Source organism: Sarcophilus harrisii, chromosome 3, assembly GCF_902635505.1.
Source record: "Sarcophilus harrisii chromosome 3, mSarHar1.11, whole genome shotgun sequence".
NCBI classification, from domain to species: Eukaryota; Metazoa; Chordata; class Mammalia; order Dasyuromorphia; family Dasyuridae; genus Sarcophilus; species Sarcophilus harrisii.
Genome location: NC_045428.1, coordinates 554,088,837 through 554,109,444, shown reverse-complemented (window position 1 = coordinate 554,109,444; position 20,608 = coordinate 554,088,837). Strand labels below are relative to the sequence as shown.

The following is a 20,608-nucleotide window of genomic DNA, read 5'->3' as shown; positions in this document are numbered from 1 at the left end:
AGATGAGGAAACTGAGGCAAACAGGGTGAAGTGACTTGCTAAGTATCTGAGGCTGGATTTGAACTCAGGAATAAGAGTGTTTCTGATGCGGAGTTAGCACTGTGCACTATGCCGCTCCCTGGCGGACAGAAGAAAAAGCCAGCTGTAGATTATAAGAGGAAATTAATAGACTTGCAATTTCATGAACACCCTCCTATCATCTTTTTCTATTCTACTAAGTATTTGGAAAGGTCCGTGTTATTCGGCGTTTGTCATAGATCCAAAATTAAAAAAAAAAAATTTATCCATCATTCCGGGGGCTATCCTCGATCTGCAGGGGCCTATACGGGCCACTCCCTTCAGTGAATCCTCCCTAAGCCCCGCCCCCAAAATGCGTGCAACCCGTTAGGACATTCTAACTCTCCCTCCCGGAAATGGAAACTCGACCCCGCCCCTAAAGGTCAGCCTCTGGAACGTCCAGGCCCCTCCTCTTCGGTGCAGTCTGGCTTCGCCCCGCCCCCTCCCCGCTCGAGGCCGCTACGGCGGGCGTCAGGGCCGAGCATGCGCTTTCGGCGGCAGCGCATGCTCAGTGGCAGAGACCGGGTCTGTACGTGCGCGGGCGGCGCCGCGGCCTCCGAGAGCCCTGGGCCGCGCGGGGTCGCGCGGGCATGGCGGCCTCTCTGTGGATGGGGGACGTAAGTGAGCACGCATGAGCAGGCAGAGAGTGTGCGGGCGGAGCCGGGGGCGGGCTGGGTGCGGGGGCATAGGGTGTCAGGGCCCCCCCCTCCGTAGGTGGTGTTTTGAGCCGAGAGTCGCCTGGGGGATGGGAGCGACTTGGGTTCGAATCTCCGCCTTGGCTCTTCCTTCTTAAGTCTTCTCCGTGCCTCAGCTTCCTCCTCTGTAAAATGGGCTCTTGTGGCATTGAGTGCAAACGTCGCCCTTCCGTACTGCCCTTGTCCATTAACGATTTTCGGATCAGCAGGCATGAGTTCCGGTCCTGGCGCCTGAGAGAAGGGCGCTCCCAAGGAGAGGGAGGGGGCATTCTGACAGTTACAGCAGTCCACAGAGAATCTATTAAGTGCTTGCTGTATACGGGATGGAGCATTTATTAAACACCCACAGTATACCAGGCAATGTCCTGAGAGATGGGGCGGGCTGGTGTTTGCACCGGAAAACCGAATAGTGCCTTCTCTCCTTGGGGGACCCTCATGGCTCTCAAGGCCCGGCCCCCTTCCTATCTTTTGTGGCGTTTATCCGTGAGTATCCTTCAGCCGCAGAGGACCCTCTCTGCGCGTCCACACTCCAGCCCTTTTCCCCCGGGCATTGCCCAGTCTCCCTTCTCGGAGAGAGTCTTAGCTTTGATTTGAGTCTCGGCTTCCTCAGCCCCTCCCCCGGTCACTTCATGCTCGTGCCTAGTTATTTGCATCCGGTCCCCCCTGCTGGAAGGAGAGCTTCCTGGCTTACTTTCTCCATCTGGAATTTGATGCAAAGGGGCTAAAATGTCCGGGCCGTGTGACCCAGAGGTTCCATTGAAAGGTTTACATCCCAAGGAAGGTCCCGACAAACACCCAGGTATTTGTGCAGCTGTTTTTGTCGCTGCAAAGAATTGTGGGGGGAGGTAGTTGCTCATCGATGGGAGAAGAATCTAAGCACACGGTGGCCTGTGATTGGGATCAGGATGTTAGCGTGAGATATTACAGAGCCCTAAGAGGCGAGGAGCACCTGCGTGCGAGAGTGCCCGAGTCCGGACCCCCCGGGCCCAGTCACTGCACGCTGATGGCAATTAGCCAATGAGCAAACACTTGCGGGTCTGGCTCTGCTAAAATCCAAGAGAAATGGAGCAGAACCCGCAGAGTCACAGCGATGGAAATGGAAAGAATCGCTACCAAAAATGTTAAAATATTGTTGCATTACAAGCACAAACAGGGCTCCAAAGAGGAGATGAAAACACACCCTTAGCCCGCTCCTTTGCAGGCACTGAATATATTTTTAGATCCTTTACCCTTGTGAAGGCTGATTTTTTTTTTTTGTCTTTAAATACATTTTTGGTTATACAGGCCAGTTCTCTGGGAGGGGGGAGCAAAGGGAATACTGGAAGAGATTTTGGTGAGATAAAAAAAAGACCAAAAAAATTTTACTTATTTTTTGAGGAATGTGAACTCTCTGAGGAGGATAAGTTTGTCTTTCTGTTTACTTTGATGAGTTTATCTTAGTACATGCTAACCACTTAATAAATGCTTACAGATTGATGAATTGATTAATTGAATTTGTTAAGCGTTGAATTAGAAGCTGAAAGAGAAACATCTCCTTTCAGAAGCTCACATTCTACGGGAGGTGGATGACTATTAGTCTGTAGATGCAAAGAAAATATAAAATGTGAGAGGAGACATTAATAACTGAAGAAACCCAGAGGACCTCCTGTAGGAGATGGTACTAGACTGAACCTCAAAGAGAGGCAGAGTTTGAAAGTTCATAAACTATTTTATAGGTTAGCTATTTCCTTTAATTCTCACACAAAATACTTTACTTTTTCTCATTGGATTCTCTGCACAAGCCTGTGAAGTAGCAATTAGACCCATTTTACAGATGAGGAAATTGCTGGGGACCACATACTTAATAAGGTTTAAAAATGAGATTCAGAATCAGGTTTCCTGTTTTGAAGTCTGGCTTTGGAAGGTAGATATTTCAGGTATTATTTCTGTTTCAAATGAGGAATGTTCCAAGAAATTGGGTCCATGGCAGTGTTGAATAAGGCAGGCCTGGCCTCTCTCTTCTACTAAGGGGTGAGAGGATGGGAGTAGAATAGGGAAAGAATGGGAGGGAAGGGGCCTTAGGAGAAATAGAGGGTGTTTCCCCTTTGGTTTTCCCAACAGTGCTGCTTTTCTTGTAGCTGGAACCTTACATGGACGAGAACTTTATCTCGAGAGCCTTTGCCACCATGGGAGAGACCGTGCTGAGTGTGAAAATCATCCGCAACCGGCTCACTGGGTATTGTATTTTCCAAACTGCTTCTGTTATGAGGATTCTGCAATGGTTTCTTGGTGCTCTCTTCTCACATCCATATCACTTTCCAATCACTCCTTTTCCCTAGTAGAACTCTCCTTTGTAACAAATGAATAGGCTCAAGCAAAATGGATCAGTGTGGTCAAAGCTGAAAAGGTGTGTCTCTTCTTACTCCTTTCTCCACCACTACTGTTCAAAGAGGTCAGAGGACACTAAAGCAGCCAGCAAGCAGCTGAGGTGGGGCTTGAATCCAAGCCTCTCCTTTTATCTTTACTAAGCTATATCTCTGTTTCACTTATTTTCTTATGAACTGTTTTTCAAATCAACATACTACCACCCTACTCCCATGTATACTTCCAATGAAGAAGCAAAGAAATTAAAACTCCCACTGAAACATATTGTGGAAAAACTTTTATTGTTTGAGCCTAATTCTGCATAGATAAGAGCCTAGACCTGTTGCTTAGAGACCAACTCACACACTGTCCATGTCTGAGAGCATCACCATTTCCCATAGCACAATAATATTCCAGCATAATCACATACCTGTTTATTCAGTTATTTCCCAGTTGATGGGCATCCCCTCAATTTCCAATTTTTTGCTCTGAGAAAAGAGCTATTATATTTTTGTACATCTAGGCCTTTTTTTTTTTTTTTTTAAGAATCTCTTTTGGGATAGATACATGCCTAGTAGTGATGTTATTAGATAAAAGAGTATGCATGATTTCATAGCCCTTTAGGCATAGATCATATCTTTTGATCATTTAATGTCAATTGGGGAATGGCATATATATATATATATATGACTTGGTTCCCTATACATTCGACAAATGAGGCCCTCATCAGAGAAACTAGTTTCAAAATTCTTTTCCCAATTATTATTGCCAACTGAATTTCCCATCTATTTATTCTGTTCTCCCTTTGCTTTCATTCTGTTCAAATTGGCCATGTCCAAAAAAGATACTCCAATCCCAACTCTTGAGTCTATCACTTCTCTGTCAGGAGCTGGGTAACATGTTTCATCATGAATCCTCTGGAATTGTAGTGGACTGTTGTGTTGATTGGGGTTTCTAAGCCTTTTAGAGTAGTTTGTCTATGCAACATTGTTGTTATTGTATAAATTGTTCTGTTGGTTCTGCTCACTTCATTTTGCTTCAGTTTGTACAAGTCTTCCCAGGTTTTTCTGACACCATCCCCTTCATCATTCCTTATAACATGGTAGTATTTCATCCCAATCATATACCTTATTCATCCATTTTCCAGTTAATAACCATCCCCTCAGTTTCCAATTTGTTGCCACCACAGAAAGAACTACTATAAATGTTGTTAGACCTATGGGTCCTTTTCTCTTTTATTTGAGGCATAGACCTCAAATGGTATTACTAGGCCCATTGATACGCAGTTTAATGGCTTGTTTGGGGCCTAGTTCCAAAGCGCTCTACAAAAGGTTTCCACCAGTTCATAACTCCACCAATAGTCTATGAATATACTTGTTTCCTCACACAGCTCATCCAGTATGTCATTCTCTTTTGCTGTCAGCTTTGCCAATCTAGTGGGTGTGTAGTGGTCCCTCAGAGTTGCTTTCATTTATATTTCTCTAAAGTATTAGTGATTTAGAGCATTTTTTCATCTGACTATTGATAGCTTGTGTTTTTTCTTAGAAAACTGTCTATTTATTTCCTATGATCTCCAGTAACAGGAAGCTCACTACCCTATAAGTACATTAGGATTGAATAACTATATTTAGGAAGTTCTTCCTCAGACTAAACTGAAATCTGCCTGTCTGCAATTTCACACAACCATAGACCTAAAGATGGATAGGACCTCAGAATATTTAGGCCAATCCTCTCATTGTATTTTTTCCCCCTCAGTTTTGAAATGAGGAAACGGAGGCACAGGTGGGTTAAGTGATTTCCTCAAGATCACAAAGGTAGTATACATCATATTTGAACTCAGGTCCTCCTGTGGTCCCTCTAGCCTTTTAGCCATTTTCATTTCCATTAGCATTCTCAGATAGAACCAGAACAGAGAGAAGGGAAACATAAGTGAATAAGTGACTACTCTTTTCTGGACCTCAGTTTCTCCAGCTGTCAAGAGTGATTTCTGAGTTCCCTTCCAATTTTAAGCTGAATAATTTCTTCAGAGCTTTATACTTTTCAAAGCTTTGCATAAGACTTTGTAGCTCAGGAGGACCTGAATTCAGAGTCAGCCCCAGACACTTAATAGCTTTGTGACCCTCTAGTCAAGTCACTTAATCCTGTTTATCTTAGTTTCTTCATATGTAAAATGGGAATAAGTGAAAACACCTACCCCTCCTGGGAGTGTTGTGAGAATCAAGATAATATTTTGTAAAGTGTTTAGCATGGTGTCTGGCCCATAATAAGTGTTACCTAAATGTTTGCTATTTATTAACTATTGGCTATGTGGCCCTGATAAAATCATTTAATCACTGATTACCTTAGTTGCCTTATCTGTGAAAAGTAGATAACAGCATCTACCTCCCAGAATTATTTTGAGGTTCAGATGAGATGATATTTGTAAAGTGTTTTCCTAAACTTTAAGTGCAATGACAGCTGGAAAAAAAATGATCTGTACAAAGTTGGGTGGGGAAGGTATAACTAATCAATAATTCATGTAAAAAAGATTTGAGGCTCTTAGAGGACTGCAAGTACAATGTGACTTAACCACGAATGTGGCAAGCAGAAAAAAATGCTCATTGATCTTAGGCTGCATTGTTTAGAGTTCATATTCAGGAGGAAGGAAATGATAGTCCTACTTTAATCTGTGCTGGCCAGATACATACCTGGAAGCCTTTCTTTCTTAGTGCCTTGTTTGAAAAAGGTACCTTTTTATTTTATTTTATTTATTTTTTTAATAGCTTTTTATTTACAAAACATATGCTTGGGTAATTTTTCAACATTGACCCTTGCAAAACTTCTGTTCCAAATTTTCCCCTTCTTCCCCTTCTCCCCCTTCTCTAGATGGCAAGTAGTCCAATACATGTTAAATATGTTAAAATATATGTTAAATCTAATATATGTATACATATATTTATACAGTTATCTTGCTGTACAAGAAAAATCAGATCTAGAAAGAAAAAAAAAAAAAAAACCTGAGAAGGAAAACAAAAATACAAGCAAACAATAACAGAAAGAGTGGAAATGCTGTGTTATGGTCTACACTCATTTTTCATAGTTCTCTCTCTGGGTAGCTGACTCTCTTCGTTACTGAACAACTTGAACTGATTTGAATCATCTCATTGTTGAAGAGTCATGTCCATCAGAATTGGTCATCATAGAGTCTTGTTGCTTTGTATAATGATCTCCAGGTTCTGCTCATTTCACTCAGCATCAGTTCATATAAGGCCTCTCTGAAATCATCCTGCTGGTCATTTCTTACAGAACAATAATATTCAATGATATTCATATACCACAATTTATTCAGCCATTCCCCCATTGATGGGCATCCAGTTTCCAATTTCTTGCCACTATAAAAAAGTGCTTTTTTGCACATTTAGGTCCCTTTCCCTCCTTTAAGATTTCTTTGATATATAACCCCAGTAGAGACACTGCTGGGTCAAAGGGTACACTTTTGAGCATAGTTTCAAATTGCTCTTCAGAATTGCAGAATCTGTTCACAGTTCCACCAACAATGTATCAGTGTCCTAATTTCCCACATCCCTTCCAGCATTTTTCATTATCTTTTCCTGTCATCATAGCTAATCTGAGAGGTGTGTAGTGGTATCTCTGAGTTGTCTTAATTTGCATTTCTCTGATCAATAGTGATTTGGAGCACCTTTTCACATGACTAGAAATAGTTTCAATTTTTGAAGAAAGTACCTTTGCCAGTTAGAGTTTATGCAAAGAAATGACCAGAAACTAGAGATCACACACAAGGACTACATAGGGATCACTTGAAGACTGAGGGGAGCAGGCTAGTGACAGCAAAAAAGAATGAGACTTCTACTTGGACTCAGAAGACAGAACAAGGGGCAATTGGGGGTTGTTGCAGAGAGACAGGTTTTAGCTTAACAGGGTCCCAGCATATTAAATGCAGAGCTGTCCCAAAGCAGAACAGCCTGGTTTGGGAAGGAGTGGATTCTTCCTCCCTGCAAATATTTGGTGCAAGTTAGATTCGTGATCTTGTGACTGGATTCGTTGTAGCAAAGTTGTGATTGTAGGGGAATGGGTGAAATGAGCTTTGAAGGTCTTCCTAACTCTAATCCTCTGCTGCCAAACATGATTTCACCCAAGCTTATTGCTTAAATTAAGATTTATAGGTTAGAGATGCCTTGGGAGATAAAGAGCATTCCATCAATTGGATATTGAAACAAGAGTCTCTACTGGGGAGACTATTGAGGAGATTCTTGTGTGGAAAATTTCTGTGATTTCATTTTGCCATCCTTTCCCTTGCTATGACCATCAACAGTAACACTGATATTCTTATGTATAGATGAGAAACAGTATGTCATAGTGGAGGGATATCAGATGAACACTGATTTGTGAGCCAATCTGCTTATGTTTCATTGTTCTAGACAGCTTCCCAAGCCTGGAAGTCCCTAGAAAACTGTGCTCCATTGGTTAGATGGAGTTTTCTCATCTGAGATCAATATAATCACACATCTAATTCCTATCTTTCCCATGTACACATCACTCTAGTCAATGTCAGGAAGTCCCAAGTCAGACCTGACTGTGTGACTCTGGGCAAGTCATTCTCCCTCCCAGAGGGCCCCCCCCCTCCCCAAGCAGCCCTCCAACAAACACTTTTTAATTATTGAACCCTTAGTGGGTTCCCTTTGGTAGAAGCAGCCCCCCATCTGGGAGGTGCATTGATTGATGTACCGATCAAATTATGTAAGAGCAGAAATCCAGTGGGTAACCAGCGGGAGCTTCACTGGACTGTCCTGCTCCCTTCCACAGAATTGTAGATTCAGAGCTGAAAGGTTATATGTGAAGAAGCAGACCAGAAGCTCCAGGTCTACTGGGTTCCAGGTTGCCAGGCTGGGAGCTGACCATATGTCATCTGGCTACCTCCATCCAGGCTTTTCTTGGACACTTCCAATTAGGGCCTGAAGGTCATTAGCTGAGGAACTAACCCTGCCCTAACCCTGATCTCACCTCCCTTTCTCTCCAGGATCCCTGCTGGCTACTGCTTTGTGGAGTTTGCCGATCTGGCCACTGCTGAGAAGTGTTTGCATAAAATAAATGGAAAACCCCTCCCCGGAGCCACACCAGTAAGGACCATGAGTTTGTCCCAGGAGCCTGAGTGAGACTCAAGGTCCCAGGATAGACATGACCCATAGGCCAGGATGTGTGGTGCCCCCAAGGGCATCTCGGGCATCTTAGCACTGCCCTGTGAGGGTGCTCCAGAAGACCCACCTGGCCCACCAGGAAGTGGATAAGCTTTAGAGGGGCCTGAGGCTCAGAGAGGTTAGCCAACTTCTCTGGGGCCACACAGTAAGTAAGTGCTGGAGGAGGGATCCCAACCCTGGACCCCACACTTGGGCGCCCACTCCTGCTGGCAGCTGTTGACCATAGGTGGCGACAGCAAGGATGCTGAGGAAGGGCTTTCTCTCTGTGATCTCCTTTGTTCCTCACAGCAACCCTCTAGGGTAGGGAGTGCAAGTGTCATTATTCCCATTTTTCAGATGATGAAACTGAGGCTCAGAGAGGTTTACTGACTTGCCTAAGGTCACCTAGCTTGTAAGTGGTGGAGCTGGAACTTGAACCCAGGTCTCCTGACTCCCCAGTCCCGGGTTCTTTCCACTGCACCACCCCACGCTGTACCGAGTTGGCACACCAGTGAGTACATCATGGTTATTTCATGCCTCTTCTGAATGTTGTTTGGCTCTAGAGTGACCCATTCCTGACCCTGCCCTATTGTTTCAGGCAAAACGCTTTAAACTGAACTACGCCACTTATGGGAAACAACCCGATAACAGGTGAGTTGGGAGAGACCCCAGAACACCCCCTGTTCTGGTGGCCACAGGGTGACTGAGCCCTAGGTGATCTCCAGCTGGGCCATGTCCAGTCATGGTCCATATTTTCTTTTTGTATCCCTTCATGCAAAGACACACACACACACAGAGATACCGAGCAAATGGGAGGAGGGCATAACATGGTCTCTTTCTTAATATAAATTTTAAAAGAGGCCATAGCTTTTAGAACTCCTTTTGGGCTCAGGATCCCTGAGTCATTCCCCTTTGGAACCCTGCCAAGTTATCCATAACCACACTAGTCCACGTGGGGTTACCAGTCCTGTGCGTCCCAGGGATGACCATGACATCAGTGACAGCTGTGACTGATTCTGAGCAGAGGATGGGTGTCCTCAATGACCAGGGGAGTCTTCCCTCTAGGCCCAGAAGAAAGGGAACACTGGAATGGATTAGCTAAACAAGGTTCTTCTGAGCAATTCTCCTGCTCTTGGTCTCTGAGTTGTGTTGTTCTCTCTCCCTCAGCCCCGAGTACTCACTCTTTGTGAGGGACCTCAGCCCAGACGTGGATGATGGCATGCTCTACGAATTCTTTGTTAAAGTTTACCCCTCGTGTCGAGGAGGCAAGGTGGTCCTGGACCAGGCAGGAATCTCTAAGTAAGGCTGCCCACCTCCTTCCAGCCCTGTGTCCTTCCCCTTTGGGAGAGCTGTCAGAATTTTGGAGAGAGTTAATAGGAGAGTCAGAAGGGGGCTCAGGGGGCTGAACACAGGTTCCTGCAGTAAGGGCTTTCAGCCTCTGAGCCAGGAAGGGGTAACAAGGATACACAGGGCTCCGTGTGAAGCACCAGACTCCATAGGGCTTTTATAGATGTAACCTCCTTGATTTGCTGAGTTTAATCAAATGGATTTCACAGAATGTCAGAGCTGGGAGGAGCTCCACCTGGAAGGCTCCAGGTGGTATATTCTGAGCCTTCATTTTACAGGGGAAATAGGGAAATCAAAGTTCCTCAAAGTCACACAGTGAGCCAGCAGAACCGAGTCTTGGTTTCTTAGCTTGCAGTACATGGTGGTTGGCCTTTTTCATTGCTTCCCTGGTTCCCTTCATATCCCAAAGTTAACCCCACTAAATTGTGAGGCTGCTCTAAGATTGTGCTGATGATGTCTTCCTCTAGATGTCATTCCTCTTGTCTTTAATATGAGAAAAGTGATCTCTTTAAGTTTCCTTCCACGTCCAATATCCTGGGACTCTGCACCTCAGTTTTTCCTCAACCTATTATTTACCCCTTCTGGGCCTCAGTTTCCCCTTCTGATAAAAACTCATGTTAAGAAAGTCCTGGAGAGAGAGAAGGTCAACCTGTTCTTATGACATGTGTTGGGCTGTGGAATTTTGGGGCACTTGAAACATCCCTTCATTCTGAAAATCTCTATCCTGGCTTGCCACAATTAAAGTGGGGATTGCAGGCCACTGGCTCTAGAGCAAGAGGAATGCACTAAAGCCTCAGGACAGAAATCTTCAAAGAGATGAGCTGCAGTCCTAGCCCTCCCTTTGTAGAGTCATTCTTGCTGTGCATCCTCGGAGTCCTCCTTTTTTGGTCGGCTCCCATACCCTGAAGGGGTTGCATGAGCTTGAGAGCTAGCTGAGTCCTGCTTAATGTCTATCCACACTCTGGGCTATCATACAGATATCTGTACCTGGCTTGAACCCATTTTCCTTGGGAGCACAGCTCTTGGTTGGTTGGTTCTGGTGTGTTAGAGGTTCCCCACAGGTTCAGGTCCAAGGCTACATTTAGTATGATGGCCATAGTGAGCATTTTTAGAAGTGTATCTTGTGTCCCCTCATTCATTTATTCAGTGAGAATTTGTGCCCCTCACTCTGTGTTAGGCCTTATGGGAATACAGAAAAGTAGAAGACATTTGAAATGGTTAAAAAGTGCTTGATCAGGGGCAAGAAGGTCACAAGGCAGTGTGAGACACAGTGCCCAGGGAGAGGGGCAGGGAGCTAGTGCTGTGATGTCAGAGAAGCAGAGTTCTGTACCCAGAAGCCAGAAGGGCTCCTTGGGGGGGCTGGGCTTTGAACTCGGATATGAAGGTTGAGAAACATGTGGCTAAATAGGTGGGCAGAGGCCCTTCCAGGGAGGGTGGCTAGATGACGGGGGAAGGCCAGGCTAGGAGGCAAAGCATGAGGGAAGACTGAAAAGAGATTCTGAGTTCTTCCAGGTCCCAGCTCAGGAATCCTCCGTGGTTTTGACAGTCCTGCTTATTTCCCTGGGAGGATCAGCATGGCCCAGTGTGACCCCGGGACTGAGCTGACACTTCTTTCTCCAGGGGTTATGGTTTCGTGAAATTCACAGATGAGCTGGAACAGAAACGGGCCCTGACTGAGTGCCAAGGGGCAGTGGGGCTGGGCTCGAAGCCAGTGCGCCTGAGCGTGGCTATTCCCAAAGCGTAAGTCCAGAGCCTGAGGGAGGGGTCCTGGCATTCCTCTCAGCTAGGGAGGGACCTCCAAAGTCATTTAGATCCACAGCCCCCTCCTTTCAAAATGAGATCACACAGGTAGGCAAGTAAGTGGCAGAGGCCAGATTTGAACCTGGGCCCTGCAAAGCCAAAGCGGACCCTCGTGCTGTACCCTATACCCCACTGACTGGCTGCAAGGGTCTTCATTGCTCTGAGGAGTGCCTTCCTGCACTCAAGGCTGTGGGAATACTAGAAGCTCTAAACTCTTACTATTCAGAACCAGCCCGAGATTTGGTGGTGGAAGCCTAAGCCTGGGTTTTGGAAGGAGAAGGGGTCCTGGCTGCCTGGTCAGCCTGAGGGACACTCACCTTCCTGGATCCCAGTGCCCTCCTTTCCCTTTCCTCCTCACCAGGCTTATTAGGCAGCAGAGCACAAGGGTGCTGATTCTTCTCCATCTCAGGTGGTGGATAGGGCTGGGGGTGGGGTGCTGCCTTCCTTCCTGGGCATTTGTTTCTGACCTGCCTGGGCAACAGACTTCCAGCCTGGTAGAGGAAGGGCTTTTTGGTAAACAAGGACTTCCAGAGCTGACCCAGCTGGAGGAATGGCTTGAAACATTTGAAGGAAAGGAAAGAGCAGTTAGCCAGGATTCATCCTTGACCACTGTATGACCTTGCACAGGTGTCCATCCTCAAGGTCTTAGATGCTTCATTCTCAGATTGAAAGGGCTAGCCTCCATGACCTCGGAGGTCCTTTCTCAGACACTGGCCTGGTGGTCTTCTTAAGGAATGTCCCCTGGGGCATCCTGGCCTGGAAGAGGTCCAGAGCCGGGCCCCGCAATGACAGAGGCTTGTCAGCTTTGTCCATCCCTGTGCCCTAAGGAACAGAGTGAAGCCTCTGGAGTACAGCCAGATGTACAGCTACAGCCTCAACCAGTATTACCAGCAGTACCAGAACTACTACGCACAGTGGGGCTATGACCAGAACACAGGCAGCTACAGCTACAGCTATCCCCAGTACGGCTACACCCAGAGCACCATGCAGGTACCTCTGGCTGGGGTGGGGGGGAGGAAGGAGCCCATCAGCCAGCCCTGGGCGGGGAACTGGTGGGAGGACGGGGAGGTCTCTGCAGAGAAGCAGATGACTACATAGCAGGGGGTAAGAAAACCTGTTTCAGGACAGAACAGGCCATCTTGTTCTCTTCCGGGTGACCACATGTGACTCCTGCATCTTAAGTGGTTGTCTTAATTTACTTTTCACTGGCAACATAAATGTGGTCCAAAGTTTCTTTAATAAAGTTAGAATTGACAATAGTGTTGATGATGAGGTCCAGTCTTGAAGGGTCCCATTTCATTAGCTGTGGTTGTGGATTCCTGGGGGCCCTCACCTGCCTCTCCCCTCTCCCTTTGACAGACATACGAAGAAGTCGGTGACGATGCATTAGAAGGTAAGGTACTTCTTTCCCTGAGATGCTTGCTCCTTTCTGACTGAGGCTCTTCTGCAGCCTCAACTCTGTTCTTCTTTTCTCTTCTCTGAAGTCAAGTTAAACATCTAGTGGAGTCAGAATTTGAACTCAGGTTTCCTGACTCCAGGACCCTACACTGTGCTACCCACTCCTTGTGCTTACTTCATTGGTGTTCGGCTGAAGGAATGAAACAGCTGGGGACCCCAAACCTTAAGTTTGTCCTTTCTTGGTGATGGCCATAAAGCTGGAGAGCTGAGAAGGCCCACACTCCTAACACAGCTGCTCCTAGCTGAGGCCCAAGAAAGCCAAACTCACAAACTCTGCAGGCTTCTCAAGGCCTCTCCCCACTTGCCTGCTAAAGGTATGGGCCCCAGACAGCTCCTGCCAAACATGATCAAAGACCAACAACACAGTGACAGGGTCTGACAGTGTCTGCAGCATTCTTCTGAAGTGCCCCCCCCCCACTTCTACCCATCACAGCAGGGGAAGCGTGAGATTGGTCTTTATAGTTATTTAGTTTTGAACTTCCTTTTAGTGTTTTTTACTTAATATTATTTTGGTTATGTGTGTATGTCATTCTCCTGGTTGTTCTTTCTTTAAAGTTTCATGAACAAGTCTCAGATTTTATTTCATTCAATTATCAAACTTTCCCACCCCCACCATCCACACACACAAAGGGAAAAAGTACCAAAAACCTTTGTTTTTTTTTGTTTTTTTTGTTTTTTTTTTCAAAAACCTTTGTTACAAGTAAGCACAATTTGACAAAATGAATTCTCGTATTGGCCATGTCTACAAATGTGGATCCCATTATGCATCTTCTCTCCTCTCCCTAAGAAGGCTGGCATTGTCCTCACCATTGGTCCTCTCCAGTTATGTTGATTGAGAGTTCTTAAGAGTGACATACACACAGTAACATGTTTTCTTAAGAAGGCAAGTGTGGGGTTAACTGAGTAATACAGTGATTTAGAGCTCTGGCCTTTGAGTCAGGAGGACCTGAATTCAAATCCTCAAACATGATACTTAGTAGCTATGTGATCCTGGGCAAGTTACATAATCCCAGTTACCTCACTCAAAAAACCAAAAATGTATACAATGTGCCAGGTATATTATTGGCCTTTCCCTCAAAGAGAAGTAAATTTAAAGTAATTTCAAGAGGGAGCGAGAGTGCTTCCTCTTGAAACCTCCTGAAAGTGGCAGCCCAAGGAATCTAGGGATTTAAGAATGTGACTGAGGCAGGAAGTATTCCCAATCGCAAGGACTTGCCCGCCATTACCTTCTGCTCCTGAGACAATACTTGTAAAGCACTTTGTGTGCTTTGGAGCTAGTTATTCTTCCTCCCCACTCATCAAATGGCTTTCATCCCTTCTGCATAGGGGCTGCCCTGGCTTTGGGTACTTTGGGGAATGTAAAGCCTGTCCTTGGATGTCCAGTCTCCTAAATGTGGAGCCTGGCTGGAAGCAGAGGTGGCTTCTGGGTTAGGCCCTGTCCTTTGGCTGCTCAGTGACCTTTGGATAAGACACTTCTCTCTGCTGCAGTTTGTTTCTTCTAGCTGTGAGAGCTTGCTTTGCTTACTTCCTCATTCTCACACTACTTCCCAGAATTCTAGCTATCCTGCTACATAGGAGAACATTAAGAAAGTACATATTGGGGCAGCTAGGTGGCACAGTGGATAGAGCATTAGCCCTGAGGTCAGGAGGCCCCGAGTTCAAATCTAGCTTCAGATACTTAACACTTCCTAGCTGTATGATGCTGGGCAAGTCACTTAACCCCAATTGCCTCAGGGGGAGAAAAAATGTACATATTGTATCCATTGTCTATGAAAAAAAATTTTTTTTTATGTTAATTCCTCTACAACCCTATGTACTCCCACTCCAGAGTAATGCCCTCTTGAAGAGCTATGAGGAAAAGTGAATGCTTGTAGGGCAAAGCTCACAGCTTTGAGAGTGACCAGAGCTGGCAGTTTAACCACCCAATTGACCGAGAAATGTATTGAGTACCAGCTTTGTGCAGAGACTTGGGGGACATGAAGATGTCCTGCTTTCGGGATGCTCATGGTGTAGATGAATTTTTGTTGCTGTGAATAGACTGGGATAGCTACTGGGACTACTGGGAATCATCCAACCCAGGCCCTCATTTGAAGGTTGAAGGTCCCTGGGGAACTTAAGTCATTTGCAGTGATACTGAATGACTTAGGAGATGAGCTGGACAGTAACTTGAGGCCTTTGACTCCCTGGCATCAAGTTTAAAGTGCCTACTGTATACTGGACAGTGAGGATACAGAGACTCTGTTAGGGAAACTGCCTGCTTGTCTACATCTAAGTGCACACAAAACGTGCCAAATCTACAAGGCAAGTTTAGAGCAGGGCAGGGCCGGACAGGGAGGTCTGGAGCCCAGAGGTGTAAGGAGTTAGTGGACTCCAGGCACTGGTAACATTTAACTTCTGTTACACTACTAGCACTTAAAAGATGGATCACTGCATGTTTCGCCCAGCTCCCAAGTATACTTGCTTGGTGACAACAGGTAAAAGACTGTAGGGGTTAGTGTGGTTTCATAGGAAGGTTAGGCTCAGGGTCTACCACCTCCTGTCTTATAAAGATGTGGACCTGAATTGGCAGTCAGTCACTTGGGGATGCCCTCTTCCAGTGAAATCATGGGTCCGGTCCAATTGGCTCTCTGTAATACTCCTGATGCATTTTCTTTCTTTTTTTTTTTATCATAGCTTTTTATTTACAAGATATATGCATGGGTAATTTTTCAGCATTGATAATTGCAAAACCTTGTTCCAATTTTCCCCGCCTTCCTCCACCTCTCCCCCAGATGGCAGGTTGACCAATACATGTTAAATATGTTAGAGTATAAGTTAAATACAACATATGTATACATGTCCATAGTTATTTTGCTGTACAAAAAGAATCAAGACTTTGAAATAGTGTACAATTAGCCTGTGAAGGAAATAAAAAATGCAGACAAAAAGGTATTGGGAATTCTGTGTAGTGGTCCTGATGCATTTTCAGTCCCTTCCCTCAGCATCCCATCATTCCTATTCATTTTTTTCATGTGCAGTTTTTTCTTTTTTAAACTTTAAAGGTTGCTTATTGTATGTGCTTCATTATTCACTTAAAAATGATGTCCCAACCTAGGTAACAGGTTAATGCAGTGGACAGAGCATGGGTCTTGGAGCCAGGAAGACTAGAATTCAATTCTAGCCTCACTATAGTCACTTGGTTACTCTGAGGGCAGGACACTTATCTGGATTCAGTTTCCTCAGTTGTATAGAGGATGATAACAGTTCCTATTGTACAAGATGGTGTAAATATCAAGTGAGACATTCCCAAAGCACAAGTGCTTCTCACAAAGTACCTGATACTTTCCCCCATGTCAAGCCTAGAACCTGTCTACTAGATTAGGAAATGTTGGGTCTTGCCTTTATTTGCAATTATCACTTACACATGAAGACAATGTCCCATTCACATGCTCTTCCTCTTGCCTGTTTAGACCCAACACCCCAGCTGGACGTGAATGAAGCCAACAGGGAATTCATGGAACAGAGTGAAGAGCTCTATGATGCCATGATGAACTGTCACTGGCAGCCTTTGGACACTGTGTCATCAGAGATCCCTCCTGTGATGTAACCTGGCTGAGCCCACAGCTCAGCCCTTCTGCAAGGACTATGGGAAGAGGAGGGCCATGAGGAACATTGAAAACTTTTAACCTTTTTGAAATGTAATTTATATAGTTTTTAATAATTAAATATTTCCTCAAATAGCATCTATTCCAATTGTTTGGAGAGCAAATGAGGCCTTTCCTCCATGAAAGAGACTCCCTTTCAAAACAGGATTTGTGTCCTGCAACCCCATCTCAGTAAAGGCTCAGCCACTTAGTGGGAAAAGGACTAATCTCAAAAGCTTGTTCTTGAGCTTTCCTCTGGGATAAGCATATGTTGTAACATCCAGCTGGATCCAGCTCTTTTTGAGTAATTGCAAGTTAACTTTGAAGTAATAATCTGTGTGGTAACATTTAGTTCAGGGATTATTTGGGAAGGGTTTTACAACAGATTCCAAGGAGCCCCGCAACATTGTTAGGTATGAAAGTTTGGATTCTTGTCCAGTAACAAAGTTTCCAGTATTGGGGTAAAGACAGGCCTAAAATTACCTGAGTTTTCACACAGAAAAAAGGTTAATCACAAACAATTCAATTTGTATTTATACATATTTTTATTGATTTTCCTTCATGTAACAAAAAACTAGTAATACATAGATTAGTGATACATGTTGCCCTGTACCATGCTTATGCAACGCCCTTAACCCAGATAATTCAAAACCAGTGATTTGCTTCAGCCTTTTCTGAAAAGAACTCGGCAAATATCTTGTACAGGTCCAGCAGATGGCTTCTGTGGGGGGGAGGGAAAGCACAAACACAAATCAGTAAGCTTATAAATGGACCCAACTTCATGGGTTAATTATATTGGTGTCTGGTCTCAGTCCCATATCCGCAAGTGTCATCCAAGTTATGTCCACCAGATTGAGATTCATCCTTGACCAGTCAGTTTATAATCCAATTGAGATCCCTCCCTGAGTTGGGCAGAATCAAACAGGCCTATTAAGTAAGCTGTTCCCAACTCTCCAAAGTCTAGTAGTGCCTACCCATTCTGAGTGGAAGGCCTCTTCAAGCACTACGTGGCAGGGGTCTGAACAAAGGACACTAAGACTGCCTCATCGTGTATATGCACCATAGGATCCCATTTTAGGACCTCAGCACAGATGAGGGGAGATCTGGCTTCCCCAGAAACTTACCTGTTAAAACCCGATCCAATAGAAACTAAGCAGGTATCTTTGTCAGGCATGTGCTTCAAGACTTGCTTTTGGGCACTAAGAGTAAAAAATAAAGCTGACTTGAAATCCAACTGGCAAATCTAATCATGCAACACCAGACTTGGTCCTTCAAGCCCCAATAAATAGTAGGTAAGCAGCTAGACAGAAAAAACCCCAAAGCCTCATCTTTCATGTAGTGAATGGAGACTTTGCAGGAGGCACCTAACTGATAAGTTCTTCTCCCCCCCCATTCCCCCACTTATCCTGGGTGTGTTTTTATAATATAGGAAAGTTGAGTGGCAGCTACAGATATACAGACCTAAGCTGTCAAAGTCTTTCCAGTATGTTCTCGCATGTAGTTGGAGACCCTGTGGCTACTTCAAGCCACAGCCCTTGATGAGACATGCTGCTGTTTTGCACTATTCAGAATGGAAACCCAAGTTCATTTTGGCTTGGGTGGCCCCCTCAGCGGTGTGCTCTATGAGTACAGTGGTATGGCACTTAGACATTTGCAAGAAGTAGAGTTGGATCATTACCACTCAGGCCCTAGAAGCTGGACAACCTGCTAAGTCAGGTTTTTGAACCTACCCACCACTCAAGCTTCAAGAAATCCATCTTAAGGACAGCTCTGGTAATCAGATGCCAGACAGTAATCAGACTGACCAAATCCACTCACCTGATAATCAAAGGCCAATCAGATCGTCCTCTTTTCAACTCATGGCGAGTACCAAATGTTCCTGGACAAGAGGTGAAAATACAAGTTAAGTGAGTGAAAACAGGGTCTTCTGTATTAGTACCAGCAGTCCCGTGACTTCCTTCCCCTCAGCCTGAGGTCTCTTGGTTTGGAAAATGGGGCTAATAGGCCTTGCTGTTCATCGCCATTGTCTTCACAGAATATATAATGTTTTACACCCTCCAACCCTTAAAACCTTGTTAAACCTAATTTCTCAAAGCTGTTATTGAGGGCCATTGCCTCCGGACCGGCAGAATTCAGCTAACAGAAGCAGCTTGTGTCTTTTCCCACAATGTTGCTGTCCTATTACAGTGTTAAATAGAACAACGACCGTCGGGAAACTGTCACTCTGGGCTCCTTTTTGACTGCAACAGCTATAGCAAGAACTGTGGCAGCTTCGATAAGGGCCAGGTAGCAAGGCCGACTCCGCTGCAAAAGCTCCTTGATGATAATAGGTCGGCGGGCTGGTCCCCTCAAAAGCACAGATCCTACAGCATGATGGCAGGCCACCCCCATGCCATCCACCGGCCATTCCCTAGGGAGACCCCAACCAAGATCTGGGTTTCAGATTTTCACTAGCTACTTTCCGCAGCCCAGTTCTCCCCGGGATGTTAAAACGCAGTGCTAATAAGCCACGACTGGCATCTCTTCCAAATGCTCCCGAACCTCCCCCCATCTTGTTAGGAGGGCTGGATCCGGCCCCCTGCGGAGCTCCCCTCACCCCACTTAGCCTAAGGGAGGCAAAGAGGAAGCGTCCCGACCCAGGCACGTGGAGCCCAGAGACTTCCTTAGTGCGGAAATTTGGGGGTTGGAGAAAAGATCCCCAGAGTTCTGCCTCGGGACTACTTCCGGCTCCCATTCCTGAGCTCTGGCGTCATGGCTCAGAGTAAGCGCTTCATAAACGTCTACTGAACTTAAGTCCCTGGGAGCTCTACTCCTTTTACAATGAGTCCCCCGGCCCAGGAGTTAAGCGACCTGCCTTAAGTCGGTCAGAAACAAATGTGTTAAAAGGGCAAAACCCTCCCAAACCCCTTTTTCCGAGGATTCAGAGTTGGAAAGGTCCACCCGTTAACCGACCCAACGGTTATTTTGCGGAGAAGCCGAGCCCCCTCCCCCCACACAGTTTAGTAAAACTCTCCACACTCTCGATGAGAATTCGAACCCAAACCCCGACTTCAAAATCAGGGTTTTTTCCACTCCGCCTCCCAAGAGCCCCCTCCCACCTCCAAAGCCCGGACGGAAGGCGCCGCGGCCCATTCACCTTTCCGATCCCGAAGGCGTCGTTACTCCCCGGCAGCAGAGTTCAGGCCACGTGGTGCGTCTGTGGAGGGCGTTTCGAAGGGCGCTCGGCTGCTCTCATCGCGCATGCCCAGTGTGCTTCGCCCCTCTCGGACAAGCCTCAGGCTCCCTTTCCGCAACAAAGGAGGCCGCTCCTCTCGCCACCAATTCTCCATCAGGCACCCCGGAGAACCCTCGAGGATCCATTAAGCCGTGGAGCTCCTCTGCTGGGATGCGGGAAGCGGAGGATGGCCACGGATGCAGCCCGCAGCTTGGGGTAGAGAAAGAACTACCACCTCTCGGGAAACCCTTTATATACCTATTGGTCTCGCCCCGTCATGCCTCCTCACGCCGCTTGGTGATTGGCTGCTGTCAGGGCGCGCGATGCCGTGGCGCTCCTGGGAGTTGTAGTTCTTGCCCACCGCGCAGACAAGTGATGTAATCTCTGGGACCAGCGGCCCCACGCCTGTCACACCTAGAACCTTCGCTGTTGTCCACATCGCGCCCTTGAAATACCTTACGGTTTTATCCTACTGGCCCGAGGAACAAGAAGCTGGGGCAGCTGGGTGGCGCAGTGGGTAGAGCATCAGCCCTGAAGTCAGGAGGACCCGAGTTCAAATCTGGCCTCAGACACTGAACACTTCCTAACTGTGTGACCCTGGGCAAAGTCACTTAACCTCAGATAAAAAAAGAAGAAGGTTTGAATTCCATAAATCTCAGATTCCTCATCTTAGCAGAGTGTATCCGAGCGCTTCATAAAACACTTCTTGATCTGACTTGATTTCAGAAACAAAATATCTTCCCAAGAACTCCCTGGTGAATGTGGGAAAGATTCAGTTTACATTATTGCAAGAAGGCGCCCGCCCTTGATGAATAGACGATTCTCGGGGACTCCAAAGGCAACATTTTATTTCCTATCCCGAAGTCCCAAGTCCCCGCCCTGATTCCCCATTAATTG

At 45.9% G+C, this 20,608-nt stretch overlaps 1 protein-coding gene and 3 non-coding genes across 6 annotated transcripts; 1 reads left to right on the top strand and 3 right to left on the bottom strand.

Annotated features, from left to right (window-relative positions):
* The first annotated feature begins 555 nt into the window (after nucleotides 1–555).
* Nucleotides 556–16,596, top strand: TRNAU1AP (tRNA selenocysteine 1 associated protein 1). Of its 3 annotated transcripts, none has more exons than XM_012545585.3 (9): nucleotides 556–674; nucleotides 2,870–2,967; nucleotides 8,113–8,212; nucleotides 8,868–8,920; nucleotides 9,437–9,568; nucleotides 11,237–11,356; nucleotides 12,250–12,406; nucleotides 12,776–12,809; nucleotides 16,324–16,596. In XM_012545585.3, exons 1-9 carry the CDS (start codon nucleotides 648–650, stop codon nucleotides 16,458–16,460), a joined length of 858 nt encoding a protein of 285 aa, XP_012401039.1. In that variant the 5' UTR covers nucleotides 556–647; the 3' UTR covers nucleotides 16,461–16,596. The 3 variants fall into 3 exon arrangements, with proteins under 3 accessions (XP_012401039.1, XP_003765068.1, XP_031818318.1); XM_003765020.4 differs by having other exon boundaries at nucleotides 12,244–12,406; XM_031962458.1 differs by lacking the exon at nucleotides 556–674 and adding an exon at nucleotides 760–1,551 and having other exon boundaries at nucleotides 12,244–12,406.
* A 701-nt stretch (nucleotides 16,597–17,297) lies between these two features.
* Nucleotides 17,298–17,371, bottom strand: LOC111719895. The gene has a single exon (XR_002769832.1). It is a non-coding gene; the product is annotated as a small nucleolar RNA SNORD99 (small nucleolar RNA).
* A 547-nt stretch (nucleotides 17,372–17,918) lies between these two features.
* Nucleotides 17,919–18,048, bottom strand: LOC111719899. Its single transcript, XR_002769836.1, has one exon. It is a non-coding gene; the product is annotated as a small nucleolar RNA SNORA44 (small nucleolar RNA).
* A 599-nt stretch (nucleotides 18,049–18,647) lies between these two features.
* LOC111719898 lies at nucleotides 18,648–18,784 on the bottom strand. Its single transcript, XR_002769835.1, has one exon. It is a non-coding gene; the product is annotated as a small nucleolar RNA SNORA16B/SNORA16A family (small nucleolar RNA).
* Between the last annotated feature and the right edge of the window lie 1,824 nt (nucleotides 18,785–20,608).

What these genes read in the sequence shown, in the direction of transcription:
- TRNAU1AP (XM_003765020.4), top strand. Translation starts at nt 648, where the DNA reads ATGGCGGCCTCTCTGTGGATGGGGGAC. An exon ending in CCCTCCCCGGAGCCACACCA is followed by an intron (nt 8,213 to 8,867) that starts GTAAGGACCATG and finishes CTATTGTTTCAG; the next exon opens with GCAAAACGCTTTAAACTGAA. An exon ending in GGGAAACAACCCGATAACAG is followed by an intron (nt 8,921 to 9,436) that starts GTGAGTTGGGAG and finishes TCTCTCCCTCAG; the next exon opens with CCCCGAGTACTCACTCTTTG.